Below are 19,239 nucleotides of genomic sequence, written 5' to 3'. Positions count from 1 at the left end.
ATATATTATCTACCGCATCATGATCAATGGTTTCAAAACTTCCGTTGCACAAAGAAGTTTTGTAACAGTACCTCTTCAAATAGCTAAAACAATCAATAGCGCCTAAGGTCTAATAAAACTCAAGATAAATATGTTTAATCGATGACGTCTCTCCTTAAGAACAATGAACGATACAAAGGGGAAAATGTGAGCAGGCAATCAAATCACTAATTAAAATATTTCAACTTTGCAGTAATTACTGAAGACTATGTAAAGATGTTGCAGCGTGAGCCCATTCTACCTGGTCTGCGCAGCGAGTGCGACCTATCTTGGTCGTGGCGCTGCACATTACAAATACCCATTATTGTTATTAAGTTTGAACAAAGTGTAACCGAGTGGAGGGGGTGTGATGGTGGCGAAAGGTAAACTTCCTCTCATGCACTCGATCAGACCCAGGAATAGCGCCAACAAGTATCGCGTCCTTTATTCTTCACAGCTTGACCAGTAATGCCAGCGCTGCGCCCCTTCCCACGTCAATCTAGTTTTCAGCTCATAAGAGCTTTGAGGTGGTTCTAAATAGTAATGCTGCTCCAATCTCCAGTACGTCTGTCGTCCCATCTCAGCTCTGCTCTTACATTCCCCTAACCAATCACCGCCGGACTATCGATGCACCTATTCAAATGTTTTTGTTTTGTTTGTTTGTTTGTTTGTTTGTTTGTTTTTTGGGTTTTTTTTTTTGTTTTGTTACAAACAGCAGCAGGTTTAAAAACATGAAATAACATACTCCAGAACAGTCTTTGTGTCAGCTCTTCCTTAACACTAACATCAGTTTTTTAATAACATCTTTTAGTAAGAATGTGAAGCTCAGCCACAGATTTAACATTTATAGCAACACCCATAACAGCTGAACAGTTACTTTAACACATAACATAACTAGAATAACTTAACCTCTGCATACTACAAATATTTACCGATTTTGCAATTTTTCCCTTAAAATAACATCAATAAAAAGTAAAATCAGATTATCTGGAAAAAAATGTTTTGAATATATGCATGGGGACAGATTTTTTCCAACATAAAACATTTCTTACTCTTAGTAGGCCTCATTTACACCCTTACACCCACACTTTTGTTCTACTTTTGTCATTCTAACATAACATCTAACCCAGTCTTGTGGTTTCAAAAAAAACCTGAGAGTCAGCATATATAATATTATGGGTTATAAGCCATGAACTTAATTTGCATTCCAGGAATGACAAATTTACTATGTAACAATGCACACACAGCCACAACATAATAATGCACAGATCATTGTTTCGGATAAAAAGTGGTTTATAATTCAATTATGAACATAATGAGGTTTTTTAATATTTTTTTCATAATGTGCATACAACAGACCACTAGGTTCTAAGTCCATCTTTAAAGAATTCCAGACTGGGACTCAGAGAAAGATATTAACAGCAGTCATGTACATAAGCCCATAAAACATATGACAACCTCAAGTATATAAGACAGCTGTTAACATAAAGCATAATCTGGCCTGTGTCAGCATTTCTCAAAACCAAAGCTATACTATGGCAATAATTATGCAATCTTTAAGAATGTAAGGCTTCAACTGAATAAGGTCTAAAGAAGTGGCCACCCAATTTTTAACTATTTTGCGCATAAACTTTGTGAAACGATATTTAGATATCTAGATGAGTTTTTCTGCCTTTTCAATGTTTTATAGATCTGAAAAGACTTCTTTTATACATTATAATTGAGAAGGTCATCATTCTCATGCATACTCGTGAATTGATTTCAGTTTGCAAGCATTCCAAATTGGTTGTACTTCACATGAGCAATGCATTTGTTTTCAAGTAATATTATACTTAAATCTAAGAAAATTAAAAATCACAGACAAGAGTAGATGGTATCACTTCAAGTGTTGCTTGGTGTATGGTAAATAAATGTTTATGGAGTACATGAAAAATAAACTGTAAGGTAAATATTTTGCAAAGAAATTAATTTTATATCAAGATTAAATGGATAATAAGCCAGTCAAATTCAAAAGGTGTTCAAAATAGTCAGGTACAACAAAACTGGATCAATTATTTCTAGGTATATTATTTCAAACTTGCAGGACTTTTTATTTTTACATTTTATTTTTAAAAGAGAAAATAATATTTGGGATTGCAATGCACATTAACTAACCTGACAACGCTGTAAATTTATACCGATCCTGCTTATTGTACTCTGGATTTGAAAACACTTAATGATGAGAGTGCTTATAAGAACCAATCTGAATATACTACTACACATCTTTGGATAAAACTGTAAGCTGTTTCTATGACACAAAAACCTGCAACACTTACATCAAAACTGACAAAGCACACACCCTCACAACCGCACAAACACTCATTCACATACAATGCAGGCACAAAGTGAGGAAAACTGCTTAGTGAGAAAGCAGGCCAATGAAGGTATGTGACAGTCGGATACTTATTTTTATGTTTGCCTGTATGATCAAAGACTCTATGCTTCTTGATTCAATAAATCTAGCCATATCATGTCAGCAACGTCATGCTGTATACTACTTTTCTGAGTAAATATCCCTTCCTATACTATATAGTATATTTCGTATTTATGGAATGATGTGTTCGAATATTTATCAGTGGTTCTGTTTGAGCCAGCCGATATTTCTTACTGACCGTCGATCGCAACGTCATATTGTGTAAGAATAACAAACCATATTTCATAGTCATTTTATACATTTCCTATATTTGAAGTAATTTTCTGAAATATTCTACAACAATGCATGATTTCAATTTCTAACTGTAAGCATGATATTGCAAACAACCCCGCTACAGCTAGACGGTGGTAGAGCCCTCTGCCACTGATAGTGGTACTGATCATCGTAGTGAGGCGCTGACCAAAACAGCACAAATCTAAACGAAAAACAGAACTGTCAAACCATACAAATAAAACTTCTGCGTGCTCTACTCTTATAAGAGGATATACTCTTACCTCCAACATTGCCCTTGTTGATGTGTTAGTCTGATTTTTTAATCTATAAAGGTAATTGTCAGTTCACGTTGCGTAGCTTGGAGTGATCGTCTGCCACTGAACCAAAATTAGCATCTGCATGCCAGCGCCACCTAGCGACGCACGCGCGAGTTGCTGTTACTGGAACACCGGCTGCTGACCCGTTGACGATGAATTTTGACATCAGCATCCGTTTTCCGCGGCAGGAAAAAAACGGAACGGTCAGAGAAAAACAAACAATTAGCGCATGGGCTGCCTTCATCGTGAACAATACATTCGTATTCTATATGTTGTAATAAAAACAAGTATGAACCAAATGGCAGCGGATGCAACGTCAGGGGTTACCCCCATCCGCCAAACTCCAATGTTTGCGTCTGCTGTACTTAAAGTTATGATTATAAACAGGTATCCACATAATTAACTTACGGGCTACTGTCGACACATTAACATCCTACCTTAATAGTTTTCCTACCTCTAGGGAGGTAGGATTTATCGCCAATAGTTTACTTAATTCATTTTTTCTTTTCGTTTTGGTCGGCATAATCTGCCTTTATCATCACACATAATTAGTCCAACACGCTCCTAAAGCAAATGCGTGCATCACATGTCACAGTAATAAATTTTGTAAATTGATGAGATCGAGCACCGGAAGCTTTCTGATAATTGTGTTGGCCGCACTACTATAATTATATGTATTGTGGCAAACTTTGCCCCATCGTACGTAGCTTAATTAATGGGGTCGCTGATCTCAGGGACAGCTTCTTGTCGATATCCTCTTCTACAACTGGGGGAAGTATATGCTGAATCTCACGGGTATCGAACCGGAAAATTTCGGACCCTCTAAGTTCTAACCGCTATAGCTAAACTATCCGCTCCGCTACAGCTATAGCTGGTCACTTGGGTCTCGAACCTCCTAGAACAGACCTGGGCAAAGGCCTGCCCGCCTGTCTCTGACCGGCCCGCCAGGATATATACTATATATACAGTATTGGGTAAAACTGAGTTAACTATATTAGCCCGGCCCCTAAAATCATCCCAATTTCTCATGCGGTCCCTTGGGAAAATTAATTGCCCACCCCTGGCCTAGAATGTGTGCGCCTCCAGGTTTGGCGCCATTGGTAAAACCTCGATCGTCTATTCACTTCCTCGGTCTGTGGGAATTAAGTAACTGCATGTATTTTTTTTTTTTTTTAAGCTAAAGTAGCTGAAAATTTTTTTGAAGAGATAGATTCTGATTCTCGAATCTCTTGCGATCTTCAGCTTGAATTTTTTTAAAAAAGAAAAAAAGAATACGTCCATGATAAAATATAATGAATAAAAGTAAATATTAAATTTTAATCTCGTCATTAAGTAACTAAAATTTATTTGGATATGATCGTCATGATCCTTAAAATTAAGTATTAATAACTGTAAATTATCATGTATGCTAGGAATGGGAAAATACATCATACATCATGACTATCTAGATACATTTATATACTTTTTTTGTAAATGAATTGTTATAAATGTCTAGCTGAATATAGTTGGAAAGGGCTCCACGTATATTTTTGTGAATACATCATTGAATTTTCAATGTTATCACTCAGACATTTCAATTCTTTTATGTCCAGCAATCCGTGCAGTAATTCAACCCCTTGTTTGTCCCACCTTAGAACCGCAACGAACATCTTTTCTGCACACATCTCACAGAGAGAGCGAGAGAGCACCACACCACGTGACTAGAGGTCAACTCCAGCGAACTCAAGAATATTATCCAATGAAAATAGAGGATGACTTTTTTCACGGTCTTTCCAAAATGGCAGCCTCCTGAAAAGACATGAGGTACTGAATCTACTTTTGGTACTAGTAGTTTCCTTGAAACGTTCTTCGAAAGACAAACGAAAATCTTCACACAAGCAAAGGTCATTATTGGTTGTTTTCCATCATTAATATATATTTTGCTTATAGTTTGTTTAGTTTCGTGTGCTAAATGTTTCGACTTCCACATCCACAACAAACATTATATGATTATAAAACATTATTATTTCGAAAAATAAATCCAGTTTGCATGCCAAAAGGATAAATCGTCATATATTTGTGAAATAGTTATAAAGTTTGCTCTAGCATTCCCTCATTTGTTCTACTTTAGTGAGAACCGTTAAGGACGGTATTCAGTGAGAAGTCATGAGACCACAAACTTGCAATAATAATGAGACTTAAACATAGCCCATATTTTCGCCGATTTCCCTTAACTACCATTGTGTATTAGGGAAATTTGAGATGCGAGCATTTTTGAATGACATTCTTTTCCGCAAGTTTTCAAGCTATGAATCAGCCAAAATAACTTGTTTACTCAGTGAGATATAGTCATGTTAAGTAAGGAAACCTTGACTTCCACCTCTGTATTTGAAATTAAGTTAACACATCTTGAATGACAGCCAAGAATGTTGAATGAATATCTTTTGATACTCTTGTACATAATGATACATTGCTTGTTTCTTTTTACAGATAATTCTTTTAAACTAAATAACATCAGACACAAGATGGGAGAATTCACTGTTCATCATGTACGTTTCTTCGAGTACAAGCCAAAGGCAGTCACATGCATCTGCTATGAAAAGTCAACACAGCGAGTTGCAGCATCCCGGTAAGAATTTAAAATGCCAATAACTAAGGTGACCAGACGTCCCGCTTTTGCCCTCGTGTCCCGCCTGCTTATCGAGCGGGACGCCCAATGTCCCGCTTTCTGGCAAGTCCATCAAATGTCCCGCTTGTCTTTAAAAATCGGAATACAGTATGCTGATTCGGTGTTCTTTGACGGTGACGACACCATCATCGGCACATGTCCCGCTTTCGCCCCAGAAACGTCTGGCCACCTTACAATAACAGAATTGTACGTTCACATGATCAGACATATGGTATGTACAGACGGCTTAGCTTATGCCTGTTAAAGCTTATTCCATACAAATAAAAAAGGAGATATTATTTTAGGAACTGGCTTGATTACTGCAAAAAATTTTCCAAAGAGCGCAAATTTAAGAGAGCACACATTTAGATGGGTAATGCAGGACTTAAAAACTAATGGTTGATATTCTTCAAACTAGCATTGAATCTACCATCAAGAATGATAACATCAGTCAGCTGTTCTCCAAGAAGCAGTCATGGGGTAGGAGGTTGGTGGAGAACTAGAACTTGCTATTGTGATTTGTCACCATCCGTTAAGGTTACGGGAAAAAAGAGAGGATGGGGCTAGGGGTATAAACACTTTTAAGTTTTCTAAGCTGGAAGGAAATGCTTTTAGGTGTGCTGTTATAAAGGTGAGATCAGCGAGATGCATCAGTGAGATGCATATAGGGCCCAGAGAAATTAAAATGAGCATGGCTAGCAAAGATGAAAATGAATGAAAAATTTGACAAATTTGCATTTGGTTACAGAGTGCAGACAGTTGATAATGACTGGTAATGAAGGATGATTACATCAGTAAATAATAAGAAAAAAAATCTGTATTGTGTTTTTAATTTCATTTAGTCTGAAAATATTGTTTCCACTATATTCTACTGTTTGTCACATACATAACAAAAACAGTAAAATTGGCAAAAATGGTTTTGAGATTCTACAATAATCATAAAGACTTCCTGTTTCACTGAGGTCATGGCCAACCATGCTGACTGCAAATGAAGTTTATCCTGGGAAAAGTCAGGAATGTGTTTCTCTGGTAGTAATTTGGACCTTACAGACTGTTTACTTTTCAGCTTGACAGCTTATGCAGTGATCTTAAATAAATTCCTTAAAAATGTAGTAATAATAATAATAGTTTACTGAATTTTAGATACCAATGAGCAAATATTGATGTAAGTCAAGTCATAACGTATTCTTCAAGTACTAGTGAGTTGCTGACAAAAAAACTACCTTTCAGGATTGATGGTTCCATTGAAATCTGGAGTGCAGCAGATAACTTTTTTCAGGAAAAGGTATTAAGAGTTATTTTATCTTAGTATATCTTGTGGGTTTTTTTTTGTTCCCGTCTTGATTTTTTTAGCCTAGATTGTTAATATTAAAAAAATAAAATAAGGATTTTTGCAGATCCTCTTATTAAGAATGTAGCCCAAGGCATCACCCTAGTTGCAAAACTAGTATCATGATATATTAATGGTCTTTAGTGAATTAATGAATTTGTTTTAGAACAAACTTTAAGTAACTAGTTGACTGTAAAGTGGAGGGATATTTTTTCCTTCTTCTCAGGAGTGTAAGCTATTCCTTTATCCAGAACCAAGAATGACGTTTCTTCTTAGTGAAATGTAGACCACTCTAACACATACATGAAAAGCATGAGAAAGTTAAAGCAGTGACACATAAGGAAGGCTTTTGGAATTATTTTGTTTATTTACCTAGCCAGATATTTCATTCAATTTATTATTTTCTTTCCTATGTGGCCCTGCATCTACATATTCATGGTAGCTCATCATATAGATGATAAAATATATTTTGGTATAGATAAGGAGAAGAAAATTGAAGGAGCTGTTCATACACTGCTTTATGAAATATGTGGTCTGATGTCCAAATAGGTTATCCCAGGTATTGAAGGGCGATCCATAGAAGGACTTGTGTGGCTTGGAACAAGACTCTTCAGCGCTTGTCTAGAGGGAAATGTTGTTGAATATGACCTCTTATCTCTGCTGCCAAAGGCAAGACAATTTATCAAGTTTTTAATCCATTATTAGTTTTATATTCTTTTACAATTATAAATTTATATCTGAGATTTTATAATATTAATAAAAAAAGAGTAAAATTCTCATTTGATGTTTTTGGATGACATTTAATTCTTTTTGCAGAGCAGTGCTTTTTCTAGTGCTGGGTCTGTATGGTGCTTGACCAAAAATGAAGCTGAAAATCAGCTGGCCGTGAGTCTTTAAAATGCATTCGTATGATTTTATTATATTACACACACATACACACACTCTTTATCTCTTTAATGACATCTCATTCAGATTAGTCAGAGTCTACCGTCAATGTCCTTCCAAAGGTGTATAGGTCTTGTAAGGATTAGTGGTAAAGCGTAAATGTTCTTTTCCACACAGTATAGTATAATGAGTGGCTGATAAAGACTATTTTGTATAAGAGATGTTTACTTCATGGTCTGCATGTTTAGAGCTAAGAGAGTGAGTGTCATTATTACTTTGGTTACACCTAAGATAAGTGAACAATATGTGTACTTTTGGTTACAGGCTGGGACTGAAGATGGATGTGTAGTACTCTTTGATGCAGGAGAAAATTCACTGCAATATTTAAAGACTTTTGAGAAGCAGGAAGGTATGTTTCTGAAATATCTTGTTCTTATCAAATTATTCCATTTCTTAATGATAGAAATATTTGACTGGTGTTCACCCTTAACTTTTCTTCGTTTTAAAACAAGGGGGAATCAATAGTTTAGTCTTTTGTAACTTTCAAGAGTAGCTACAGTCTTTAGCAGGTATTTGCCATCTGACAGACGAAACCGAGTTCACAGGGACAAAACTGCTTCACAAGTCATCCATCTCTGTCTGTGATACAGTTGTAACATGTTCCCCTCTCACGCACACACCAGTACCATTGTTTTAACAGCAAAAGGGAACTTTAAAAATAATAGAGTTTATTGTTTTGTTAGATGTTTCATCACTTTGCTGAACCAGAAGTGAGCCTGTCTTTTGGCAAGATCTTCTCTGTTATGTGGACAGTTTTAAACGGATGAATCCATTATCATCATTCTTATTGGCACCATCTTCATCCACATCATGATAACATTGCAGTGTATTACACCGCAGCATGAGCTCATACAAACAATGCTGTGCCTAAGTTAACTTGTCATATTTAATAGATAATTGTTTCCTTCCTAACTAAAAATTCCGACTCGGTGATACTCTGTCTAAAGGTCGCATCCTGTGTATTGCCTGGCATGCAGCAGAGGCTATTGTTGTCACTGGAGGAATAGACAACATTCGCATTTGGAGCTCCCACTCAGGTCGTGCCTTACAACGACTGACACTTGGGCGCCAAGATGGTGGTAAAGAGACTACGGTCTGGTGTTTAGGACTCACAAGGTGTGTGTCTTGAATCTGAAAATTATATCTTACCATGGCTATTGCCACATAAGTCACAAATTATAGCTACAATTTCAAACTTTTTTATGCAAAAGTGTACAATAACAGTATTCTACATGATGGAAGTAATTAATGCTTGACCAGTCACTGTCAGGATCGGTTCAGTTGCTTCTGCTGTAAATGGTGTTAGTATAATGGTGAAAGTGGTTTTGCCGTCCCAGGAAAGGGCTAGTTGACACCTTCCCTATCAGCCCATGGATAGGACACAGGGATGCTGATTTATGGTTTGTCAGCAACAGCAAAGGACATCAAAGAAAAGCAGGCAATCTGCCAAATTATTGACTTGGGTAGTGCCCGACAAAGAAGGTGCAGGCAAAAGGGAGTTTTAACCCTTTCAACTAGCCAGGAACTTCACTTTCCAAGCTGCTGGGGTAGTAAACTAGAGGTCCATCTTGAGTAGCTATTAAGCACTGTGTTATACTTTTCCTTCTAGAACTTTTACTGTCTAGCATTGTATTTGTTCAAGGACTGTTGGTGCAGTATGTTGATGGTGAGGTGCCTGGGCTATACTGCTGTGCCATAACAAGAAATATATATGTGGACTAATGCCTGATAGATTGAAAGCGAACTAATTAAGATTTAATAGTGGATGCCACACTATAACAGCAACTGTACAAAGAAAATTTGTGAGATGAGTTTTCAATAACTGGCACCTAGTTACATCAAGGTGTTTATTTGGATAATATGTTACATTTTTTATCTTAATTTCTCTTTATTTCTGACAGTGCAGTGTTTAGTTTTGTTGATGTGGGTGATTGGGTTAGTGTGTTTAACGTCTCAAAATAATTGTTGTGCGCAACAGGTCTGTTACATGTAGGAGTTTGCAGATAGCTCAATATCATGATTAGAGCCAAGAAATTGTAAAGAGACCTTTTTGCATCTTACTTTGACAGTGATCTTACAATCATCAGTGGTGATTCCACAGGAAAGACTATCTTCTGGAATGGAAAAACGGTACCATGATAAAGGTATGTCGAACATTGCTTTACGTCTTTATAATTAAGAGTATACAGTAATCCCTCCCTACTTCGCGCTTGACCTTTTGCGGGTTTTTGTAAGAAATAAATGTGAAAAAATGATTCGTGGATCATTCCTCATGGATTTTCTGCGAAATTCGATCTGTGGAAAATATATATATATTATGAATTTTTAGATGTAAAAAGCCCAAAGTGTATAAAATGTATTACTAATATTAATTCTAACAATAAAGAAATATAATTAATAAAATTAATATGAAATATGGTAAATAATGCATGTATTTACTCTGAAACGAGAACCAACATTGCTTGCCTGAGACACTACCCGCCTACTCACAGTTGTAAACAACAGTGTGGGAATGGTTATTAAGGAAATGGGAAAGGTTTATGTAGCGTAAAAGTATGGGGGAGGGTTTATAAAGCCTTAATATAGTGTTTAAATACATAAATAAATATACTGTTTCTATTTCGCTGATTTTCAGTTATCATGGGTGGTTCTGGAATGCATCTCCTGTGATAAATGAGGGATCACTGTATATTTATATTGTTTCAGATTTGTTTTATCTGAATTATGTAAAAGTTTTTAAATCTTTCCATTTTCTGTTTCAGAGTATTCAAAGCCACAAAGCAGATGTTCTGACAGTATGCGTGGATGAAGTAAGTGATTTTGATGTACCATAGTTAGGGATCCAAACTACATTTTTGTTTTCCTTTGTAATAGCTGAAACAAGTTTAGTTTCATGTACCCCAAGCTCATTGTTATTTGTACATTTTTATAAATCACAAATTCAACATCGACCCATGCATTTATGAGTTATGAATGAGATGGTTTGTTTTTTAGCAGAAAGATGAGACCAACGTATACAGCAGTGGAGTGGACCCTTCAGTGGTCAGGTTTACTCGCATAGAACCAGAATCTCACAATGTCTTGCAATCCTGGGTTCGAAGTTCTGTATTTTCTTACCACACACATGATGTGCATGCGTGTGCTGTTGCAGGGGATAAGATTGTGTCTGGAGGTAGGTTTTCAATGTTTCTCTTGCAACTTGTGTGAGAGAAAGAAATTTTCTTTGTAATTATTATGTTATTATTTTGATCTCTCATATTTCCTTCTGGATTATTAGAGACTACATAAGGGTTTAGTTTTGTTAAAATGGAGAAACTTAAACATGAAACTTTCTTCCTATACCCTTAAATGTGAAGAAAGAAAACCCTATCCACTTTCCTCCATCTTAATAATGTTAATAAGCACATTTATGTAAAGCCTTTCTCAAGCAACAGCAGAACTCAAGGCTCTTTACAGTAATAAGAGTGCACTTGTATGGTGTGCTTATCTGTCAAAAAGACAAGCTCAGTGAACTGCACCGGAAGATCAAGTCACAGTCCAATGAAGAAACAAAACACAAAGATGAAGCGGCGATGTGACACAATAGCACACAACATGGTGATAACATCTTGTGTCATGACTTCTTTGTGGTCCCAGGAATGTCCAGGCAGTAGTGCTTGTTTATTTAATCTTTTGCTGTGTTCTTCCAGCTCTGTTCTTGCCACCATGCAAAAAAAGTAAGATTTTAAAGTAACATATGGCTGGCTGTTTTTAGGTGCAGACACAGTTCTAATATGCTGTGAGACAGCTAGCAAGAAAGCCAGAAAGATCTTAAAGCTGCCAGCCATTCCAATGGTACCATTTCATTTTGTTCATTTATTACTGATCAATATTTTACTGTCTAAATAAAGATTTATATATTTTGAGGCACTTCAATATTTTTAAGAGTTTGTTTTCCACATCAGCATAATGTAGAATCAATTGATTTAATGTATGGCTTGGTAGTATTCATAATGCTGTTGTTATCATTATGTAACTTGAGTTAATTTAGTTGTCTTATTTATTACAATGACGTGCACATTTGCAATTTGACAAATGACACGAGCTGTATTAGAAGTACTAGGTTGTGCTTGAGGTGTGTTGTGCAGGTCGGCATAGTTTAACGAAATGTTGAATGTGTGTAATGAGTTGACGAAAAGCAGAGATACATTTTTATTTTGCCTTGAACAGATATATCTTCTTTAGTTAAAGAATGTGGGCTTACTGCCAATTCAGATGATTATATGGATTATTGTTCACCATTAGAAACCACACCATCACAAATCATACTCATGTCATGTGCTTGTTTTCAGCATTCAATGGTGAGTGTAGCAAAAAAAGCAAAGTTGTTGTTGCTGCGCTTTCCAACCTGTCTGGAACTTTGGCGCCTTGGTCATACCAACAGCATGTCAAGTAAGGTTTTATTTTAATGCTATTGTGAGTTATAACACAGGTCATGGTTACCATCTCCATTGGCATATACAATAATGTCTCATTTTTGTCAGTCGGGCTTAATCTTAAGGGATGTAACTGTTATAATAATAAACAAGTATGGCAACGCATCTGCTCTGCATGTCTCAGACATGATGCACACCTCTCAAATATGCTAATCATCAGCATAAAGCACATTCTTGGTAATAGAACTTTGAATTTAGGGTGACGGGGCATGTTTTTTGGAGTAAGGAGTTTTGATTGTTGCTTAAACAGTGCATGACCCACTTTACTAATTGAAATTGAAGCGCACATTTTTTTTTTTTCCAAAATGTTCAATGGAAATCCCATCGTCATATTCAGGTTTTAACATGTTGATTAAGTGCCAAGCAAGTGGTCAAGCACCCAAAGATAATTCTCTTAGAAATATTGCTTGAGGACCATCATGTTCAAGCATGGCATAGTCCAAGTGCCATTATGTTTCATAACTCTGTTTCAGATGTAAATGGTGACATTCTTCAGTTGCACTCCAAGCCACTTAAACTTCTGGAGTTGTCTGCAAGAAAAGGGGAGGTCATTGTGTGTAGTACGGTTTCCTCAGATGGGACGATTATTGCCTTCAGTGATCAAGAGAAAATCAGAGTACACAAACTTACATTGGTATGAACTGTTGCAATAATACAGCAATAATAAAAATAATCAATACTTTTGATGGACTGTTTTCTATTTTGAAAAAGTAAAACATAATTGCAAAATTGTGTTGCACAATTGTAAAGATTCAAGATTCTTTGTTAATTTGTCACCCTCTAAGGGATACTGAAATATTCAAAACATATATGCATATTCACACACATATAGTCAGAAATATAAGCTGTGTACCCTTAAAATTTTCTCATGCGGCCCCTTGGGAAAATTCATTGCCCACCCCTGCTCTAAGGGATACTGAAATATTCAAAACATAGAATCAGCAGCATTTCCTACAAACAAAAGATGTTGAATCAGGAAATGTTTTAACAACATAGACATTTCATCCTGTGACTTATCTCTAAAGAAAATGAGCAGGGTTTCCTCATATTTTTTTTTTTTCTTTCAGAATGAGATATCTTCACACACCCCATCAGTGGAAGTTTCCAGACTTTCAGTGACATCAAAATCCAACACCCAGGCACACCGGCTCATAGTCACTCCTAATAAGAAACACATTATTGCAGCAACCAGTACTGCATCTGTGCAGGTCTGGCAGATACATGAAAGTGCTGTGGAGCTTCTTCATACTGCAGTGCCTTGTAAGATGACTATCATTCTTCAAAGATTTAGTGAACAGTGGTGACATGGCTACTATTGTTCTATTAAGATTCCATACTTCAAAACTTTTGCTAGTGGCACATGCGTTTATTTTACCAACTTGGTCCATATTTTTCATAAATGCAACTTGTATATTGTGTGTCAAGCTTTAGTTTCCAGGTTGGCTCTGAAAATGCATACTCATTGTGAAGTACCATTTATTTTTCCTTTATTAGCCAGTCTGTTGCATAAGTCCGTTAGTGTGATACCTGGACTGTACTGTCTTCTGTCTTTAGGCTCTGAGCGCAAACATCCATTCACAGTGCTGGCAGTTAGTGATAACAGCAAGTACGCTGCCACTGCTAACACAGGGGGTGATGTGCACCTCTATAATATCGACAGTGGTCAAGTATGCTAAGAAATATAATGATTTTTATTGTTACACAAATCCTTTTGATCTTTGATCTTGTTTCTGATAGTTTATCAAACTGTTATTAGTAACTATAACTACGTTGTTGCCGAGTTTTGTATAATTGGTTTCTGCGCCCTTATTGGAACTGTCAGTACTAGAAAACTGCTTGCTTTGCTGTTTTTTGTGAGATGTTACCCATCATTTAAGGATTCCCATTACCCTTCTTAAATCGTGGTTATTCTTAGTGCTGAATTTATAATAATGTTGTCTGATTGCAATGTTTTTTTGATAGTTTATCTTTAATTTGCTATGAAAAATTACCCACATAGTATAGGATTGTTTTGAATGTTGGGTTTGTTCAGGTAATTTATGCATTGCCCAATATCCGTATTCAAGCAACAACACTCGGCTTCAGCGCAGGCAGTTGTAGTCTTTTCGTCGCATACTCTGACCACTCAGTAAGCCTTTTTTAAATGTTTTGTTGATAATGGGTTGGAAATCATGATGACATATGGCACTAATTTAGTAATTATCTGTTTCTAATCTTGTAACAAGGAGCCAACCTTGTGATGATGTCACCATTTTGATTAAGCTATTTTGCTTATGGACCTTTATTTACACCAGTGTAAAAAGAGATTGCAGTTTTTCTTCTAATTTCAGGATTTAATACAAGGTCACCAATAATTTTACTTTGTAAATTGGGTGAAGGATTTTGTTGTATTACTCTGTTCTCTCAAAATAGTCAGATAAATAATGCTAACATCATGAGCATTCAAAACTTAAATGATTATGTGTAAGGTTCGCTTGTTTTCTATTATGTGTCTTCTTGTCTGTCAGGTATATGAGTTTGACATTTCAAAGCGTGAATATACTGCATGGAGCCGGGACAACAGTCAAAAGTTTCCTATTCAGTGGCTTAAACAGAGAGGAACGCTACGCTATGTGGCTTGTCCTGAAGGAGACTCCAGTCACCTCATTCTGAACAGTGAACATGATATTTTGGTCATCGATCGTTCCCAGGTAATGAGTTTCTTTTTTGTTTTGTTTTGTTATTGGCGTAGTAGGTAGCATATGTTTACAGAAAATGTAGCACATGTTATTTTACAGACAAATGCACATTCTTAAAATTTTGATTGGTCATTCTCTAGAAAATGCCAGAGAAAAACTACCATCTCTTCAATCAAAACAAACGAGATCAAGAAGAGGCTAGACCACTCATTGCCTGTAGCAAGTACAAGGTATTGAGATTAACCTGATTTTTACACAATTTTTCTTGTTTTAATTAGCATTAAGAATATTTCATGAACATTAATCAGAAATTCATAAAACAGATTCTATTTCAAAGCTGGTTTTGATTCACAGCATGTCACTTTATTGGCGTTGAGTACACTTTTCTTTCCCTCTCTTTTTTATGTGTGTTAAAAGAATCAACAAAGTTTTTTATCTACTCTTCCCTCTTTAACTTTTTGGGTTTGTTTTTTTGACAAATTCAAAGTGAGTTATTATGTGACTCATGCAGGAGGTGTCTAGAATTCGCTCTGATCTTTAACTGAAATTGTAAAGCTGTTTTTTATGCAGCTGAAAATAAATTCCTACTACAGTTTCTATTGATTTTGCACACTTGTTTGTTACAGTTTATTCTCCATATGGAGTTGTTGAGCACAAACAGTTTGGTGGTGGTGGAGAGAACTCCTATGGCCATTCAGGACTCTCTTCCTCCCACCCTAAGGCAAAAGAAGTTTGGAACTTAACAGATTGGCATCTTCAAAAAAAACTGCTTTGTTTCTTGGACATTTGGATCTGTGGTTGTTTGGAATAAAACATGAGAGTATGAAGTGTTGGAAAAATAAATTTGTTGAAATAATGAAATGTATGCTGGTTTTGAGTTTTGTTGTTTTTTTTTTTTAAGTTTGCATAAGTATATCTACTCAAAATCTTTATTAACATTTAAATGCATTATTCATATTGTTCATAGCTCTTTCTGTCCAAGGAAACTCCTCATGCCCTGTCTAGGACAAACATCTTCAGAGCCCCCTTCTCTGTACTCTCTTATCTCCTTCCACCAACCCATTTTGCAGTCACCTCCCTTTCATTCTAAAAAGTAATTTATCCCTGTTCCTCCTTTTCTGTGAGCAACTGACCGTGTGCTTTGGCCTTAAAAATTGTAAATAATGTGGAATGACAAATACATGTACAACCAATGACTCGCTTCTCCAAGCAACTGGTCTTTTTCTTCCCCATATATCAGGTTTTAGGATAGGAAGATGAGGGCTACCTAGCGTATACGCCCAGAGACAATACCATGGATATTCGATGCAAAAGATGGATTATTTAGGTGTGCGTATGACTACAAAATTTCATTACTATAACTTTAACCTTTTTTTTTTCTTTAATTGAACACCCCGTGGCCAAAAAATGTCATTGTAAACTTGGTGAGGGTAGGTGAGAAAATTAACATAAAAACTAAGTTTTTCAACAAAAATGCATTGTGAATCGCATGTATGTCAAAGCTTTGAAGTCGACCACAGCACCCCAAAGCCGCTACTTTCTGGACTACACTTTCACCTTAATCTTCACGGAGCAACCAGAGACGAACCAACCGCGTCTCCCCGACTCAGGTCGTTCGTTGCACGATTATTCCCAAGGCAATTCTCATGGTGTCGATCATGCCAGGAAAGGAATTCATGTGTTTGTTTATTTGTCCTACTCTTGACTCGCGCGCGTCTGTCCCGGAGGCAAATCAGAAGTAAATCCGCCTCAAAAGCTCGCCTTTGCGACACGATTCAATGGGTGAGGTGAATCGATTCCTTATCTTTGTGGTCTGTGAGATCGCACAAAGAATGTTCTCGTTAAACGTGGTTACAACATTGGATAGGATGCACATCCAGGAGCAGCAGAAGTGGCGTGCGGGTGTGTTAAGTAAACGTCCACCCGCTAAAAAGATGAACGAGCTCTTCAGGGAAGGCAAAGAACATGGGAAGGCATGTTGATCGACATGTTGTCCAGAAATGGAAGAGTTGTAGGTATTTTCTCACGCACTCGTAGATGAATGTACTTTGTCAGCAAGCAGTCCATCTGGTTCACAGCTCCTACATGCTCCCTGCTCTCCAAATGGGATTCAACCTGAAGACCCACGAACCGTTCCCTCGTCAGATTCTGTTCGAAAGATTTGGATGTATGTAATCTGTATATGGCTGGATGAGTAAGCTTTCACGTGCATCAGAAAAAGTATAGATATTGTATTTACAAAATTTGAGTTTTCCAGATGGAAAGCAGTTGCATAAGTGCAAGTACAATCTGGGAATGTTACAGACCAGACTGGCATCCCTAGTGCCTGTAGATATCGTCTATATGTGTTTTTCAGCAGACTGGCTCCTCTCTTTTGTTCAGTCTGTATCACCGACACAGAGAAAACATAAAAGTGAAAAAAATTATGATGGAGTGAAGCTGACTTGCTTGGAATTCATGAGAGATTCTTCCTCAGCCACTGAGAACAAGTGGTTGTTCAACTAGAAATAATCGACTGAACTGGGAAGAGCAAACTACAGTTGAAATGATCCATGATGACCGTTCAGGGAAAGATGGTACATTTTCGTGAAAATATAAATTGATGAGGAGGAGCTCACAAGAAACTGTGCCATGTATAACTTGGGGAGGAACAACAAAGTGGCTGCTGTTGGGAGAAAGATCGATGATGATGCTGAGTCCCCCTGGAATGTTAAATCCAGGATGTCGTATTCTCCTGACCTGTACATTACCTGCCTTATCTTTGCCGACAAGTCAGGGTGTAAAGGTTGAATGAATGCAAACTTCAAGTTGTGCCAAAATAGATTCCAGCATGGCTACTACCTTTTCCAGGAGACTCGACTTTCTGGTTCTTGGAGAGATTTAAGTGCAAAATTCCGAAAATCCATTTGGTAACTTAAAAAGATTAATATTAAATAATTTTTATAAATAAATCTTCCGTCTATTTAAAAGAAATAAATAAACAAAATTTATTCCAGGTAAGGGATAATAAACCTTAATCAGGAAACTAGCTTATACCCAACCTTATCGTTAGTTGGTCAATTGTAACCATGACGACCAACAGTTCCTAATGACTGTGCTCGGCCTGTTACAAAAGGCTAAATGCTTTTTTTTTTTTTTTAATTTCGTAAAATTTCAGATCTCAGCAGAAAGGTTTTTTTGTACAATATAATCAATATATTCTTCCGACATCTCTGTATAAGGCAATGTGTGCGTGTGAGGGTGTGCTCATAAACTGAAACTTTTTAAGCCTAATGGTGGATTCTAATTTGTTCAATTTTTCCAGTTTTTTCTGAGTCTTGATGTTCATAAAATGATATTTAATTGTTTTCACAACCTAGATCATCACACACACACTCTTTTGAAGGTATGTGTGCACTCACATATGCAAGCACGAGTACGTGCCATGCCGGGTACTGATTGTTCCGTTTCCCGGGACATTCTTCCTTGGTTTCAAATGTCTTAGTAAAATAAATAAAAAATGAGCTATTTTTTTCATGTCATTCCTAATGAAGTTGGAGATGACCTGTTAAATCGAGCATATCCGCCTCAGCGTGGTCTGTCTCGCGGAGTAGTTCAGAACCTCAGTGTGGTCCAGCAAATGGAGCGTGTCACATCGGACAAGGTCTGCCAAGAACAGCGTGCCGACTACATGATCCACGACTGAATGCCTGTCAAACCAAGAGTAGTGGCTTTATGTCCTCCGCCTCACTAAGCGCTAACACGTGGAATAAAATAATAAAAGCTTGGATCCAGATAATTCGACCATGTGTCAACTCGACCACTGCCAAGAGATGGTTCGACCACAACTTAGAGACAACGCGATTTCAAAAATCGAACCAATGGACATTTGGTTAAAAAGAAAAGAAAAAAACATTCTAGCAACTTCCATGTATGTACATATAATTGCTTCGTATTTTGCAGGTCTTAGATTTACTTCAGCTCAGCAGCTAGCGTGAAACGCATCTTCATATACAACAGTCATCGATATGAAACAACCTGATTATATCTTGATGAGTGATCATCTTTGAGTGGTTGAAAAGTTTAGATTCTTCATGGGTAGTCGTCGTCTCATAGGAGTAATTGAGTCTTTTGTCGGTCTTGTGCATGGTCGAGTCATTTTGG

General features: G+C 36.8%; 2 protein-coding genes across 3 annotated transcripts in view; one reads left to right on the top strand and one right to left on the bottom strand.

The window, feature by feature from the left end:
• LOC112576790 (tankyrase-2-like) overlaps positions 1-3,129 on the bottom strand; it is a 37,834-nt gene extending 34,705 nt beyond the window's left edge. For both annotated transcript variants that reach the window (XR_003101913.1, XM_025259509.1), the window contains exon 1: positions 2,986-3,129. Coding sequence is in view for 1 of the 2 variants with exons in the window: in XM_025259509.1 (XP_025115294.1) it covers positions 2,986-2,994 (9 nt within the window). In the remaining variant the exon portion in view is untranslated. The remainder of the gene's footprint in view (positions 1-2,985) is intronic.
• Positions 3,130-4,783: 1,654 nt separating this feature from the next.
• On the top strand, positions 4,784-15,961 carry LOC112577311 (U3 small nucleolar RNA-associated protein 4 homolog). The gene is given in 20 exon segments (XM_025260366.1): positions 4,784-4,904; positions 5,491-5,629; positions 6,899-6,953; positions 7,548-7,667; positions 7,815-7,883; positions 8,208-8,292; positions 8,891-9,059; positions 10,013-10,068; positions 10,071-10,087; positions 10,706-10,753; positions 10,938-11,115; positions 11,698-11,777; positions 12,275-12,374; positions 12,892-13,052; positions 13,486-13,678; positions 13,973-14,085; positions 14,451-14,546; positions 14,926-15,108; positions 15,237-15,326; positions 15,723-15,961. Coding segments are annotated over 19 exon segments (2,034 nt in total). The 5' UTR covers positions 4,784-4,904; positions 5,491-5,525; the 3' UTR covers positions 15,840-15,961.
• Positions 15,962-19,239: the final 3,278 nt, after the last annotated feature.

Source organism: Pomacea canaliculata, linkage group LG12, assembly GCF_003073045.1.
Source record: "Pomacea canaliculata isolate SZHN2017 linkage group LG12, ASM307304v1, whole genome shotgun sequence".
Classification (NCBI taxonomy): domain Eukaryota; kingdom Metazoa; phylum Mollusca; class Gastropoda; order Architaenioglossa; family Ampullariidae; genus Pomacea; species Pomacea canaliculata.
Note: the sequence above shows the minus strand (reverse complement) of the source record. Positions and strands in the feature narration are given on the sequence as shown.